The sequence below is a fragment of the Panthera leo genome, chromosome B2 (genome assembly GCF_018350215.1).
Source record: "Panthera leo isolate Ple1 chromosome B2, P.leo_Ple1_pat1.1, whole genome shotgun sequence".
NCBI classification, from domain to species: Eukaryota; Metazoa; Chordata; class Mammalia; order Carnivora; family Felidae; genus Panthera; species Panthera leo.
The window spans coordinates 73443005-73458760 of record NC_056683.1 but is presented as its reverse complement, the minus strand read 5'-3'; the positions used below and the strand labels follow the sequence as shown (position 1 = coordinate 73458760).

At 33.8% G+C, this 15756-nt stretch overlaps 1 protein-coding gene and 1 long non-coding RNA gene across 5 annotated transcripts in view; one reads left to right on the top strand and one right to left on the bottom strand.

Moving 5' to 3' along the window:
* Positions 1 to 15756, top strand: part of IBTK (inhibitor of Bruton tyrosine kinase) — a 90562-nt gene that overhangs the window by 45114 nt on the left and 29692 nt on the right. For all 4 annotated transcript variants that reach the window (XM_042939238.1, XM_042939236.1, XM_042939237.1 and 1 more), the window contains exons 17-21: positions 4622 to 4723; positions 7728 to 7845; positions 10548 to 10608; positions 11164 to 11285; positions 12592 to 12704. In XM_042939238.1, the coding sequence (XP_042795172.1) occupies positions 4622 to 4723; positions 7728 to 7845; positions 10548 to 10608; positions 11164 to 11285; positions 12592 to 12704 (516 nt within the window). The remainder of the gene's footprint in view (positions 1 to 4621; positions 4724 to 7727; positions 7846 to 10547; positions 10609 to 11163; positions 11286 to 12591; positions 12705 to 15756) is intronic.
* The window catches only part of LOC122220130, a 42478-nt gene continuing 38013 nt past the window's right edge, over positions 11292 to 15756 (bottom strand). The window contains exons 3-4 of the long non-coding RNA XR_006202690.1: positions 14025 to 14459; positions 11292 to 11370 (exon numbers count right to left, since the gene is read on the bottom strand). This is a non-coding gene — a long non-coding RNA (uncharacterized LOC122220130). The remainder of the gene's footprint in view (positions 11371 to 14024; positions 14460 to 15756) is intronic.

Below are 15756 nucleotides of genomic sequence, written 5' to 3'. Positions count from 1 at the left end.
AGATTTTCTGTTTCCTCATGATTTAGTCTTGGCAGCTTGTATGTTTCTAGGAACTTATCTATTTCTTCTAGGTTATCCGTTTGTTAGCTTATAATTATTGACAGTAATCTCTAATGATTTACATTTCTGTGATATCAGTTGTAATATCTTCTCTTTCATTTATGATTTAATTTTTGGAGGGATCATTTTCTCAGTTTACTTAAGGGTTTGTTAATTTTATCTTTTCAAACAACCAGTTCTTAGTTTCATTGATCTTTTTTGTTTTTCTAATGTCTAATTCATTTATTTCTGCTCAGTCTTTATTATTTTTTCCTTCTGACTTTGGGCTGACTTCTTTTTCTAGTTCCTTGTTATATAAAACCCTTAAGGTTCTTTCAAGATCTTCTTTTTTTGTTAAGGCATTTATCAGAATTAGAACTTCTTTTGCTGTATCCCATAAGTTTTGGCATGTTGTATTTCCATTTTCATTTGTCTCAAGATATTTTGTACTTCTCTTTGATTTCTTCTTTGAATTACTGTGTTAATTTCCACGTATTTACACATTTCCCTATTTTCCTCCTGTTCTAGTTTATACCACTGTAGTTGGAGAAGATACTTGGTATCATTTCAGTTTCTTAAGTTGTTAAGACTTGTTTCATGGCCTAATGTATGACCTGCCCTGAAGAATGGTTTATGTGCACTGAGAAGAATGTGTATTTTGCTGTTGTGAGTGGAATGTTCCATATGTATGTGTTTCATTTGGTCTGTAGTTTTGGTCAAGTCTGATGTTTTCTTGTTGATTTTCTGTCTCCATGATCTATCTGTATTTGAATATGAATATCCATATTGAAGTCCTTTTATTACTGTATTGTTGACTATTTCTGCCTTCATTTTATGTATTTTATATATTTAGGTGCTTCATTGTTGTATACTTGTTGTATGTGTATTTATAGTTCTATCCTATTGATTTATTGATCTCTTTATTATTATATAATAACCTCTTTGTCTCTTCTGTTTCTGACTTGAAGCCTATTTTGTCGGATAGAAGTATAGCCACTCCAGCTCTCCTTTAGTTACCATTTGCATGGGGTATTTTTTTCCATCATTTCACTTTCAGCCTATGTGTGTTCTTACAGGTAAATTGAGTCTCTTATAGGCAGCATAATGTCGAATCTTGTTTCTTTATCCATTCAGCCACTTTGTCTTCTGATTAGAGAATTAATCCATTTACATTTAAAATAATTATTGATAGGTAAAGATTTAATAATGCCATTTTGTCAGTTTTCTGTTTTGTAGTTCCTTTGTTTCCTTTTTCTCTCTTGTTGTCTTCCTTTGTGATTGAATGATGTTTCGGTAGTGGTATGCTTTGATTCCTTTCTCTGCATTTTTTGTGTATCTGCTCTACGTTTTTCCTTTGTGGTTACCATGAGGCTTACATATATGTAACAGTATACATAAAACAGTCTATTTTAAACTAATCACAACTTAACTTCCATTGCATACAAAACCTCTACATTTTACTTTTCCCTATTCTGCCATTATTTCTTAAAATATTCTTTAGGTCATACTTTTATCTTGCGACTCCCGTATGTATCTTGATATGCTGGCTGGTGTTTCATAGGTCTCTTTTTTTGTTTCAAAAAATTTTTTTGATGTTTTGTTTGAGTCAGAGAGAAAGCATGAACTGGGAAGGGGCAGAGAGAGAGGGAGACAGGAACCAAAGTGGGCTCTGTGCTGACAGCAGAGTGCCCGATGTGGGGCTTGAACTCAAGAGTAATGAGGTCATGACCTGAGCTGAAGTCAGATGCTTAGCTGACTGAGCCATTCAGGCGTCCCTATAGGTCTCTTATGCCTTATTAATTTTTATTCATTGTTTTTTCTTTCTGTTCTTCAGATTGCTTATTTCAGTTGACCTGTGATTTGTGTCTCTTCATTGATATTCTTGATTTCAAGAGACATTATCCTCATACTTCCTTTTAATTTTTTAGACATTTCCTTTAGTTCTTTGTACATATTTAAAATAGCTGATTTAAACTTTAATAATGCAGCATCTTCATTTCCTCAGGGAGAGCTTCTCTTAGTTGCTTTTTTTCCTGTGGATGGGCCGTACTTAACATGTATTTTGCATCTTGCATAATTTTCATAGAAAACTGGACATTTTATTTTATATCTATTTATGTTTTGGGAGAGTGCAAGTGGGGGAGGGGCAGAGAGAGAGGGGGGAGGATCTGAAGTGGGCTGGGCTCTGTGATGACAGGATGACAGTAGCAAGCCCAATGTGGGACTTGAGCTCACAAACTGAAAACTGGACATTTTAAGTAATATGATGTGGTAACTTTTGAAGTCAGATTCTCTTCCCTCCCTGGGGTTTGTTAAAAAGTCTTTGCTGTTTGCTTTTTGACTTTTCTGAACTGATTAATATTGTAAAATCTCTATTCTTTGTCTTGTGTGACCACTGAAGTGTCTACTGGGTTAGCTTAGTGGTCAGCTGATAAGTTAGAAATTTCTTTAAATGCCTAAAACCAATAAATTCCCAGCCTTTGCCATGGAGTTCTTTGTGTGTGTTGGGGCATGCCTTCATTTTTCAGGCAAGCAGTTCATGACTCTGCTTTAGCTCTTATTTTCTGTTTTAGCAGAGCCTCATGTTCAGCCAGAGGTAAAAATTTAGGACCTTAAGTTTTTCCTTGGCGTGTATATAGTCATCCACATACATGTGGGCTTCTGGTTTCACAGCAATATTTTGGGACTTTTCAAAGCCCCCATGGACATTTGTATTAGTCAACTGGGACAGCCATAACAAAATATGATAGACTGGTGGCTTGAACAACAGAAATTCATTTTTTCATAATTCTGGAGGCTAGAAGTCCCAGATTAGAGTCTGGTAAGGTTGGTTTCTGGTGAGGACTTTCTTCTTGGCTTATTATACATGAATGCCTTCTTATTATGTCCTCACATGGTCTTTCTGTGTGTGTGTTGTGGAGAGAGGGAGGGAGGGAGACAGACAGTTATCTCTTTGGTATCTCTTTTCTTAGAGGGACACTAATCCTGTTGGATCAGGGCCCTACCCTTTATAACTTCACTTACTTTTAATTACTTTCTTAGAGGCCCCATCTCCAAATATAGCCACACTGGAAATTAGGGCTTCAACATGTGAATTTTCAGGGGATACAAACATCTAATCATTAACATCCTTTTTCCCTAGCTTTTATTAAAAAAAAAAATTTTTTTTATCTGCTTCTTGTTTGCTCCATCTATTATCATTGTCTCAGTTAGCTTCAACATTAATTGCAACTGATTGTTTTTAACAAACACCCTGGGGGAAGAGGCTGTTCACACCAGTAAAAGCTTTGAGTCAGGTCAAAATAAAGACAAGCCCTGCCGCACATGTCAAATAATGACTTATCTTTAATAATGTTGCTTTGTAACTCTTCTGTTGTCTTCAGTGGCTTTGGTTGTTCGTTTTCACTGTGATTGCAGGCTTGTTGGTTTTTAAGACTGGAGGAGGGAAGGGGAAGATTTAAATAGAAAAAACTACAGTGCTCCATTGCTCACTGTTCTTACCAAGAGTCAGCCATTTTTCTTGAGTCAATACTCCCTAGATTACTGTAAGCCTTTGGCTAACTTCTAGAATTTTGAAAAAGTTGACAATTTTCCTAGTATCTTCATTGCTTTTGTGGAGAAGAGGAATTCTGGAAGTAGTCCTTAGTTTGCTATTCATAGTGAGTTCACCTCTTCCCTTTTTGTCAAAAATAGTTTTTCGACATTTTTTCTTCTTAATCTGTTTTTCTTCCTATTGTGGTTTTGTTTTGTTTTTGTATTTATGTTATTCTGGCAGTGGCTCAGGGTTACTGCTTTAGGCGTTAATAGTACTCAGGACGAGAAAGATTATTTTAAATAAGGAACTCCTATAATTTAAAAGGAAAATGTACTCTTAGGCTTGCTTGCTTGTTTATTTTGTTCATTTATTTATTTATTTAGAATGTTTATTTATTTTGAGAGAGAGAGCACAAGCAGGGGAGGGGTAGAGAAAGAGGAAGAAAGAGAGAGAACCTCAAGCAGGTCTGCACTGTAAGCACAGAGCCCGATGTGGGGCTCAAACTCACTAACTGAGATCATGACCTGAGCTGAAATCAAGAGTCGGTTGCTTAACCAACTGAGCCTCCCAGCTCCTTAGGCTTCTTTATTTAAAACAAATATGAGCATCTAAAAGCATTATTCACCCCACTCCCTGTATATACATTTGTTCTTAATGTATATGTTATATGTATTTAACACATATCTACATAATAATTTTGACACTGAAATTTGAATTTTCCCTCTATTTATTAGATTGAGAAATGTTTAATAATATGGGAGATTTTAATAAATCAGTCATTTTAGACTAAATGCTTTATAGACTAAAAAGATCAATTCAAGTTACCCATTTTATGGTCCTAGTATGAACCAAGGCATTTTGGTGTGTTTCTTTACAGCTTTCCACTTAAAAGGTAGAAAAGTCTCACATTATTACTATTTATCATAGTTGCCACTCTTTAGAAAATAGTCATTATAATTCTCCTTCTTTGTGTCTTAATTACTTGAACTTTTGTCATAGGTATAATGTACAAAGTAATAGTTTTGCTTGTTTTCTTTCTTTTTTTAGAATCTCAAAATGTGGATTTTATTTGTAGTGTTCTTGTGGTGGCTGATCAGCTTCTCATAACTCGATTGAAAGGGATTTGTGAAGTTGCATTAACCGAGAAACGTAAGTATTTTTGAATTTGAATATTACTATGTTTGCAGGTTGATACAGGATTATTCATTGACTTTTGATGCCATAAATTTACCATCTTACCATATATGGTAAAGTGCACCATTATGTTTTTGAATTATGAAGAATGTTAAAACATTTAAGCTATTTTGTGTAACAATAAGCACATCCATTTTCCAGACATGTTAATATGTGAAAATATGTACATCTGATAATTGAAATATGTAAATTTTTTGAAATGTCATGAAACCTTGAATAATGAAGATGGTATGAAATTTATTTTGAAATTACAAAGATGAAAGTTTGAAAGAATTTTAAAAAAATTTTTTTAATGTTTATTTATTTTTGAGAGAGAGAGAGAGAGAGCAGGAGTGGGGGAAGGACACAGAGAGAGGGAGACACAAAATACGAAGCAGGCTCTGAGCTGTCAGCACAGAGCCTGACATGGGGCTCAAACTCACGGAGATTATAACCTGAGCCAAAGTCAGACACTTAACCTACTGAGCCACCCAGGTGCCCCTCAAAGAAATTATTCACTCTTGTCCTGGTCTTGGCTGTAAGCCTGTGTTTAGCTATCTGTTACTATTTGCTAGAATTTTTGTTTTAATTTTTTTTTAATGTTTATTTATTTTTGAGAGAGACAGAGACAGAATGCAAGTGGGTTAGGGGCAGAGAGAGAGGGAGACACAGAATCCGAAGCAAGCTCCAGGCTCTGAGCTGTCAGCACAGAGCCCGACGTGGGGCTTGAACCCACGAACCATGAGATCATGACCTGAGCCAAAGCCAGACGCTCAACTGACCAAGCCACCCAGGTGCCCCCTTGCTAGAATTTTTATATAATCATCTTATTTATATATTTGATCAAAACTTATCTCTTTTCCCTTAAACTCTTATTTCTGTCTCTGTTCGTTACTTCATTTAATAAATAATTCATTATTTCAGTTCATTGCATGGCTGTCTTTTTGAACATTGAAATTTTGAAACCCAAAGCTATTTTTTATATTGTTTTTGTTCTTTACGTCCAAATTTTTCCAGTTGTCAGAACTGATGCATCTTAACTATATTTATTAATCATATTTCCCCCTACCTTTTTATTCTGTGTCTATGCTAGTTCAGGTAACTGTTATACATCCCTTCTGTGTAGTGTTACTGTAATGTTTTAAGTCCTCTTTCTGTCTACTTTCTTTAATTTTTCTGTTGGGAGTAATCGTGTCTTCGTGTTTAGGTATTTTTAATTGCTTACTCTAGGATAAAGGTTAGATTTTCTTAGCCTGATATAAAAGTTTCTAATTTTATCTTTGTTAATCTTTGTTCATCTTCATTGTCACATTGTCATACTTTAGGAAGTATGAAAGGATTTCCTGTCAGAATTTTCTAATTTTTTCTTGCTGATAGTTTGTCTGGTGTCTTATATAGTTACTTTTCTTGAGCTTTGTGGAGAGACTTCTCCTAGGTTATCAAAAAAAAACAAAAAACCCCAACATCTCTAATCTTTTAAGCTACAAAATGGAAATATATTAAAATAAAGGATACAACATACTACAGGAATAAAGTATACGTATTGGAAGGGCTCCTGGGTGGCGTAGTCAGTTAAATGGCTGACTTTGGCTCAAGTCATGATCTCATGGTTTTTGAATTTGAGCCCTGCATCAGGCTCTGTGCTGTGCTGGCAGCTGAGAGCCTGGAGCCTACTTCAGATTCGTGTCTCCCCTGCTCACGCGCTCTCTCTCTCAAAAATAAATAAACATTAAAAATAAAAAGTATACATATTGGAGATATTTTTAGTTGTTCAGTTGACTTTCCTGGCATTCCTTGGATATTCTTTTTTGGTCCATGCTACACAGCTTCCTTATTAATGAATATCTTGATCTTCCTAGAACTTAGCAAGAGAAGAGTTCAACAGAAGTTTGATCTCTTATTATTGGGTAATCCTTGTTCTCAACTGAACAACTGTAAAGTTTTTATATGATCCATTTTTTTGTGTGTGAAATGGGAGAGTTTGGGTTCATATTAGGTTTGGTTAGGAGCGAAGCAAAAACCATTATTGACTGCAATTACACCTTTTGACAGAATTAGAAGGAAGAAAAAAAACATAGGGTAAGCCAGGTGTAGAAAATAGTTATGTTCCTCTCTTGGTTTGGACTCATAGTAAATAAAGAATGAAGGGGTTTGGAAAGCCAAAGTCATTTACTAGGTGAGTAGAATATTCTGAGATAGTCTCTAGCAAAATAGGACACTTCATGCATAAAGTTACTAGGATTGTAATAAAATCCAGAATCTTTTGTACAGTTATACCAGATTCTGTACTGGCCATGAATATTGATATAGTAATATTTAAATGTGAATATTTTCCAAATATATAGTGTGTGTATATGTGTTTATGTAAATATGCCCACATAAATTTTGATGGATTACTCAATGTAAATATATTTTATAGAATGATTTTGTCAGTTTCTCTTAGTCTTTTTTTTAAATTACCCTTAACGTTACTCTTGACGTTTTTTATTTTTTATTTTTTAAAATAGTTTATTTTTTAATTGTAAGTAATCTCTGTGCCGTTGGGCTCAAATTCACCACCCCAGGATCAAGAGTTGCAGGTTCTACCAACTGAGCTACCCAGGCACCCCTGGTTTCTCTTAATCTTAAGATCTTCTTAGTTTTATAGAAAAGAGACTGTTCTGTCTATATAAATGAAAAGGAAGGTTTATTTGTGAAAGTTAAAACTATTCTAAAATCCTTAGATAGAAAATTGTCAATTTTTAGGTGACACATATCATCTCTATTTTCTTTTGGTGTGTTTATTTTGCCTCATAACCAATCATTTAAAATACTTTGGCACATGGGGATGAAAAGTGCATTCTATATTTGCCCTACTATAGTTATTTTGGCAAGAAAGTACTTTCAGTTTTTCTTGTTCAAACCTGACAACTTTAAAAATAAGTATGTATTATTTGCTGTAGTAACATGGCTTTTGTCTCACTTTGTCTTTTCTTTGTAGTTACCCTTAAGAATGCTGCTATGTTACTGGAATTTGCAGCAATGTACAATGCTGAACAATTGAAACTGTCTTGTTTACAGTTTATAGGACTGAATATGGCCGCTTTACTTGAAGCAAGGTACGTTGGGTGCATACATTGTATGACTGTTGCAAAAGCAATTATTTATACATAATAGCAGACATGTTAGCAATTTAAAAGAATAGTGACAAATTACAGCTTTGTAGAAAAAAATGTAAGGGGATTCAATCATTCCATCAATATTTGAGTGCTTGCTTGATATATGCCAGCCACAGCTAAGCTACAAGAGTGAACAAAATAAGTAAAATTCTTGCCCTCAATGGAAAGCATACATTTTTGTTGGAAATTTGTGGGGAAAAAAATTACAAGTATGTTCTTTATATCTAAGCATTCCACTATTTTTAGTAGTGGAATTATTTGGTGAAATAAATTTGCAGATTTATTTTTTAATATAAGGTCTAATTTTTATTACTATAAAGTTGGTGGTGAGAAAATGAGTGTTTTGGTGAACATAGAAGTTTTAGAGTTCCACATGTCAGTTTGCACTTTTGAAGCTTCAGTATTTTGTTTTGGATATAATAATGATAACTAATACTATGTGCCAGGCAGCATTCTAAAAGTGTTATATAGATCTCAGTTGATTTTCCTGTAAACCTTATGATGACATAGATTCTGTTTATGTCCTCATATTATAGATGAGGAAACCCAGGGACACTTTTTTTTCAAAGAATCAAAATTTTGATCTACATAATTTATTATATATGGTAATAGGTTTTTCACATCTCAGCTTTCAAAGTCAGGATGGTCTTTAATGAAACGAACTCTAAAATATGAAATAAAAGTGCTCTACTTTTTAGAGGTGAATCACTGATTCTTAATAATTGCTATGTAGGATTCAATTCACAGGAAATTCTTTTGGCAGTATAATGCTTTGTTATTTTGTGAAAATGCTTTTCAAGTGCATATTAATGTTATGGGATATTAGTATGATTTTAAAATGCCTCTGGTATTTTGGTATCAGAATCTCGCTAGGGTTTCAGAATAAATTTCTTTGCTGACATCACATTAATGATTTTAATCAAAGCAATTTTTTTTTTTACTTTGCTTTGCCAAACTAAGCTCATTCATTTGTCAGATAAGAATCAACCAAAATGCAAAACAAGCACTGGATCTACTTAAAATATGATACTGGGGGGGGCGCCTGGGTGGCTTGGTCGGTTAAGCATCCGACTTCGGCTCAGGTCATGATCTCACGGTCTGTGAGTTCGAGCCCCGCTTGGGCTCTGTGCTGACAGCTCAGAGCCTGGAGCCTGTTTCAGATTCTGTGTCTCCCTCTCTCTCTGCCCCTCCCCTGTTCATGCTCTGTCTCTCTCTGTCTCAAAAATAAATAAACATTAAAAAAAATTTTTTTTTAAATAAAAAAAAAATATGATATTGGAAAATGATGTGTGTCACTACCATTGTTCAATAGTTAACGTTGTGACAGGTGTCAGATGAACCATTAAGAATGGGACGTGCGCTGTGGTGATGTCTCTACTTGTATAATTTTACATGAGTAGACATGCATAACTTGAATTAAAACAAAGATTTGTACAAATTTAACCATTCCTAGACAACTATTTGTTTGCTGGGAGTATAAATAAATATGTATAAAGATATTAAAAAAGGAGAGCTGCACCAAAATTGATATAACATACAGGTTAATTATCCTCAAAATGTTAAAAACTGGTATGGTACAGATTTAAATATCCAAATTGTTTTGCACTCATAAAAATAGTTTAACATATATTTTAGAATGTAAACTTTAAGTTTTTACTGATGCCTTAAAAGTATCTCTTTGGAATTGGAGAGTTCCCTGAAATCTACTTTGAATACAACTGATGTAGTCCAAACATTTTATACATCATGAACATACTAAAGTCCAGAGAGATAAAGTTAGTTGCTCAAAGTCATGCAGGTAATTGCTAGCAGTGATAGCTGTAGATAGAATTCAGGTATCGTGACAGGCCATTGTTCTATCACTATAATACTTTAGGAACTAAAGATTACAGATGTGGAAAATGAATACAGGTGGTCCCTGACTTACCATGGTTTGACTTAGGATTTTCCGACTTTACAGTAGTGTGAAAGTGATACACATTCAGTAGAAACTGTACTTTGAACTTTGAATTTTGATCTTTTCCGCATACTAGTGAAAAGTATAAGTGATCCTGGTGATCATTTATGGTGATCCTGGGCAGTGGCAGTGAGCCGCAGCTCCCAGTGACACACAGGGTTTTCAAGGGTGTAAACAACTGACACACTTATTTTTTACTTTCATATAGTAATAAATTACATGAGGTAGTTAACACTTTGTTTTAAAATAGGCTTTGTATTAGATGATTTTGCTCACTCAAGGCTAATGTAAGTGTTCTGAGCACGTTTAAGGTAGTTTAGGCTAAGCTGTTCAGTAAATAGGTATATTAAATGTATTTTTGACCTAAGAGATTTTCAACTTAAGAGATTTATTGGGATGTTGAGGAAGAACTATATTTACAATTTTGCTATGATATAAGTGATATAAAAATCTTTTCTAAGGGTTTGATTTTACTGAAGATGTTTGTGTATGTATCTTCCTGTTTATTTGAAATATATAACTATACATACTTTCAAAAAGAATTTGTAGCATATTGATGGCATATTGATGATTTTAAAAATAATGTACTTATTCAGCAGTGTAAAGTGTCTCAACAGATTTGAAAATCTTGGTAGGTATTAAGTTACTTAAGCCTTAAAATAGAATTTTGTATCTTATTTTTTAGGTCTCTTGATGTTTTAAGTGATGGTGTTTTGAAGGATCTTTCTGTGTTTTATAGAAAAATGGTAAGGTTTATGTTTTTTCAATAATATAATCAAATTAAAGTAGTATATTAGATCAGACTTCTCACTGAAATAATTTCCTAATAAATTCTAATACATTAGGATATTTTAAAAATGAAGACATAGGGTTTTTGTTTGTTTTTTTTTATAGATCCCACAGGTTAGTATGATAATCATAATTGAAAGTATTTAATGATTAATAACTTTTAATTCCTTTATAAATGAAAATTATTGAAGACTTTTCAAGTCTTTCATTACTTGTTAATTTACTAAACATCAGGACAGTACAAAAACATGGATTCATATTATCCCCCAAATTGGATTAATTTGTATTTAATAATGAGTTTTTATGGAAAGTGTTTTTTGATATTTTTTGGAATAATCTGTTTAATGAGTCTAATCATTTTTCCCTTTGTTGTAAACGTAGGAAGTCATTAGGCATTCTAGACTTTTCCTTGTTAATGTCCCCACATATCAAAACAAGTGGGATATTATACCTATTTTGAAAAAATCTTTACACATTTTATATTTAAAAAGTGACTTTTTAAAAAAAAATAGATTCCAGCAATGGATAGAAGAGTCATTACACCATATCAGGACGGACCAGATATTAGCTATTTGGAAGTAGAAGATGGAGATATCTTTTTGAAAGAAGACATAAATACGGAACAGAATTATTCGTAAGCTCTGTTTCTCTTTCTTTTCTTCTTCCCTCCTCTTCTTCCACTCCTCTCCCTGATCTTTGACACTATTAACACGTTTATACTGAAAGAGAAAATTGGAGAATCCTGAAATAGGAAGTATGTATTTATGTTTATTCTTAGTCTTGCTATAAGAAAGTAAATGCATAATTATTTGCAGATGTAACAAAATTAACTATAAATATAAAAGGAATACAACCTTTAAGTTAACATGTTAGGTTGAATAAATGCATTTATCTTAGCTACCTTCCCAAACCCTGCTAAAATTACAATAAATAAAAAAGGCATATTGCACTAGAGCAGAGAGAACAGGAAAGGAGAAACAGCAGTTAGGAGGTGTTAATAGTTTTGGAAGTTGGAAAGTGGTTGCTGAGCAGTAATGACTTAGGAAAAAAAACTAAAACAGAATTCCAGAAAGTTTTAAGAATTAGAGGTAGCAGGTTTATGAAGACCAGGGTGAGTGGTTAGATTTGAAAAAGATCATTTTTTTAGCTTCTTTCAAAGAAAATTGACCTTTTTCTGAACTCAGTTCAACCAAGTGATTGTTCCTCCTCCATCTTGGCTGAAAGATTTGCCCTCTGGAGAGATTGAACCAAGACTACATCAGCCATTATGGATTTTTCTCTATAGAGAACCTACTGACTGGTTCAAGAGATATGACCTATAGTGACTGACGTTTGGGAATCCTCTAACAAAATATCCCAGGTTCTACATAATCTCCCTGTAGTGTGGCCAAACATATGACAAGCCCTGTTTAGTATTTCCAAACTGTGTGTTAGGCTCAGTTATCAACTGGTTATAGAATTACTTACCTTGTACTTGGTAAATGCCTTGTTAAAATCTTTGGGCATTCAAGTCATTTACTATATATATAATAGTAACTAACTGTGTAGCCCACTGAGAAACTGCTGTTAGGTTCCAGATTTGTTTTTAACCTCTTTTCTAGTGTTTGTTAGCATTTGGGTTACTTGAAGTTTATGATATTTGATTATTTACTTTTAAAAGTATTTCCCTATTTCTAACTTTCACAGAAATAGTAGAGTTACATCTAGTAAGAGTACACACTGAGGTTCAGTAAAACTGAGTAATTTACTCTGAGCAACATAGATAAATGCAACTAGAGCATGCCTATTTTTTGTGTTCTCTGTTTGACTAAAATGCTATACACACACACACTCACACATATATATGTATATTTATTCTCTTGCTCAAAATGCACAGTTCTTTTGCTGTTAATCTCTAACTTATTTCTAAAAAATGAATTTTGTATTTGCTTTTTTCGTAGGGAAAGTATGTTCAAGAAGGCAAAAACAAGAGCAAAAAAGAAGACACGTAAGCGTTCGGATAGTTCTGGAGGTTATAACCTTTCAGATGTTATTCAGAGTCCACCATCTACAGGTTAGTGAAAGTGTCTTAGGATATATTTCCTGATCTAATCTTTCATGTCTCTATTATCTAATTAATTTAACATGTATCAAATACTATTGTATGCCATTTGCCAGGCCTACTGAAAGAAAATAGCCTTTGTCTTAGGGAGGCTACGGAAAATGATCGTATATTGTAATAAATATTCTGATTGAAGTTTGCTTTGAGAGCACAAAAGAAAAGCCCATATTAGGGGCACCTGGGTGGCTAAGTTGGTTAAGCGTCTGACTTTAGCTCAGGTCATGATCTTGTTGTTTGTGAGTTCAAGCCCTGCATCAGGCTCTGTGCTGACAGCTTGGAGCCTGGAGCCTGCTTCGGATTCTGTGTCTCCTTCTCTCTCTCTGCCCCTCCCCTACTTGTGCTCTGTCTCTCTATCAAAAATAAATAAATGTATTAAAAAAAAAAAAAAAGCCCATATTAATCTGAGGAGATCAAGAACGACCTCTTGAGGAAAATGATTCATGAGTTGGATCTTGAAGAATGAAGAGAAATTGGCCAAGAAAAGGAGGCACGCTGATAGACATATGAAGCAAAGGGGGCAATATACTCCCAAGGCTAGAGGCACTGGAAAGAACTGCATATTTCTTGTGCTTTGGTCAGCATGCTTCAGCCATATAGGGCATGTGTAGATAAGTGGTAATTGGCAATGGTCAGATTTTGGAGGGATTTTATGCTAAACTAAGGAATTTAAATGTGATTCTGAGGGCTATGAGTAATCGATTGATGGATTTTTAAGGCATATAATGTGAATGGATAAAATTTTTTTAGAGAGACCACTCTGTCCAGTGGCATAGACTGTTAGTGATGGGCAAAACAGGACAGAGACACTATTATCACATGGATTCATTTCATTTACATCAGTACTCCAAGTTAGATGCCATTCATGTGCATTAGAAGGTTATAATCCAGTAATAGAATACAACATATTTTATATCTATGAATTATGTGAGCTGTTTGAAAGTAAAGGTTATGTAGTTTTTCTAAAATGGTTTTCGCAGTTTAGTTTGAAAATCTTTTACTGAAGAGATGAAAGAATGAAAATCTGGATACCCTTCCTCCAAATTTATTGTTAACCTGTTACCACATTTGCTATTTTTTATAGACTTTCTGTTGCATGCTCACTTCCTTCATTCTCCAGACAGTCTATCATTTTTTACAGATCCACTTGGAAGTTGTAGGCATGGCATTTTAATATAAATTAATACGAATTTCCTAAGAATAAGGATATTCTTCTACACAACCATAATATCATTAGCACATCGAAGACCATTAACATCAATTCATGAATATTACCTAGTATTACAGTCTCTATTCAGATTTCTCCAGTTGTCCAGGAATGTTTTTATAGCCTTTTGTGTTTTAACCTTAAAAAACACCTGGTATCCTGTGAAGATAGATACTGCCTTTGCTTATTAATGTCTCTTTAGTCTCTTAACTAGAGCAGCACCTCTCACACCTTTTTGTTTTGTTTTCAAAAGTTCAGGCCAGTGGTATAGACTATCTCACATTCTAGATTCCTCTGATTAGATCTAGATCTAAACTATCAAAATTGTAATACTTGCTTTAGATGAAAATACAGAAGTGTGACCACAATGAGACTACAGTATGGCTCTAAGAAATAGTATGTGTGTCTGTAGGAAGACATAAACAGGTATAACTTCTGTCAGCAGTATTTTCTTAGTCAGCCTGATGAGGTAACTTTGAAAAATACAAGTACACATTTTGTCCCTGTGGAAAAAAAAAGAAAAGCTGTCATTCAGGGTAAAGAAAGAATGTCTTTATATTTAACATGATCTATAAATGAGGTACTTGATGTGTTTGATAATGTTCAAAGGAATAAACAATGTCAAGAATAGTTGTTTTAGATAACACAGAAAGATATAAAAAAGACAATATACCTGGATTGATTGATGAAGCACTGAAGCTCGGTCTTTCACGTTTACTACATCTCCTGATTCCTACTTAGGACCTTTTAATATGTAAAATTCTGTGATTTTGTGTTCTCTCTGTTACACGAATTACCTCTAGTGCGTAGAAGGACGTGTAGGTGGATTGATGGAAAGATGAATAAATGGACGGACAGGAAGTTATGAAACTAGTTATTTTTCAGTTGCCTAAAAGACTTAGGGAAAAAGCAGATACTTGGTTTGTTTTAAATAATGGTATTATTAGCACACTTGTTAGAATCTTTATATTTCAGAGATGGAAGAGACATTAGTAATGAACTAAATTTTTGTCCCTTCCTTTAAACCTGAGGAAACAAAAGTGCAGAAAACTTCAGTGATTTGAGGTAGTGACAGACAGAAATAGAATTTATTTTTTTTTGATTCCAGTTCTTATTCTTCCTGCTTTACTACTCTTTCTGTGGCCAAAGCAGATAATGATTGAAAGGTCAAATTTAATTGGGGCCAAAAAGCCTGTTCTGGAAGTAAACTTCGTTGTGTGATCCTTTATGTTAGAAGACCGTCTGTGAAAATGTTTATACTAAAAATAATTGTTGGCCAGTTTAAACATCCTTTTATTCATTAGATTTATTTCTAATTGACTTTTGGTAGCATTCTGGCATTAAATATACTCTCTTAAAAATTTGCTGCTCTTAAAAATATTTAAAAGATGGGGGGAGTGCTGAATGTTATTTCCAAACTATTTGAGCAGTGACAGGAACAAAAGAGGCATATATCTTGTCAGAGTGATTTACTTTAAGGAAAACCCACTTATTTAAATATATAAGAGATAGTATGTTTTATTTATTTTCCTTTTTAAAAATTTAAGTCCAAGTTAACATACAGTGTAATAATGATTTCAGGAATAGAATTTGGTGATTCGTCACTTACATATAACACCCAATGCTCATCCCAACAAGTGTTCTCCTTAATGCCTACCATTTAGCCCATCCCCCCACCCAGCACCCCACCAGCAACCCTCCATTTGTACTCTGTATTTAAGAGACTCTTACGGTTTGTCTACCTCTCTGTTTTTTATCTTTTTTGCTTTCCTTCCCCTGTATTCATCTGTTTTATTTCTT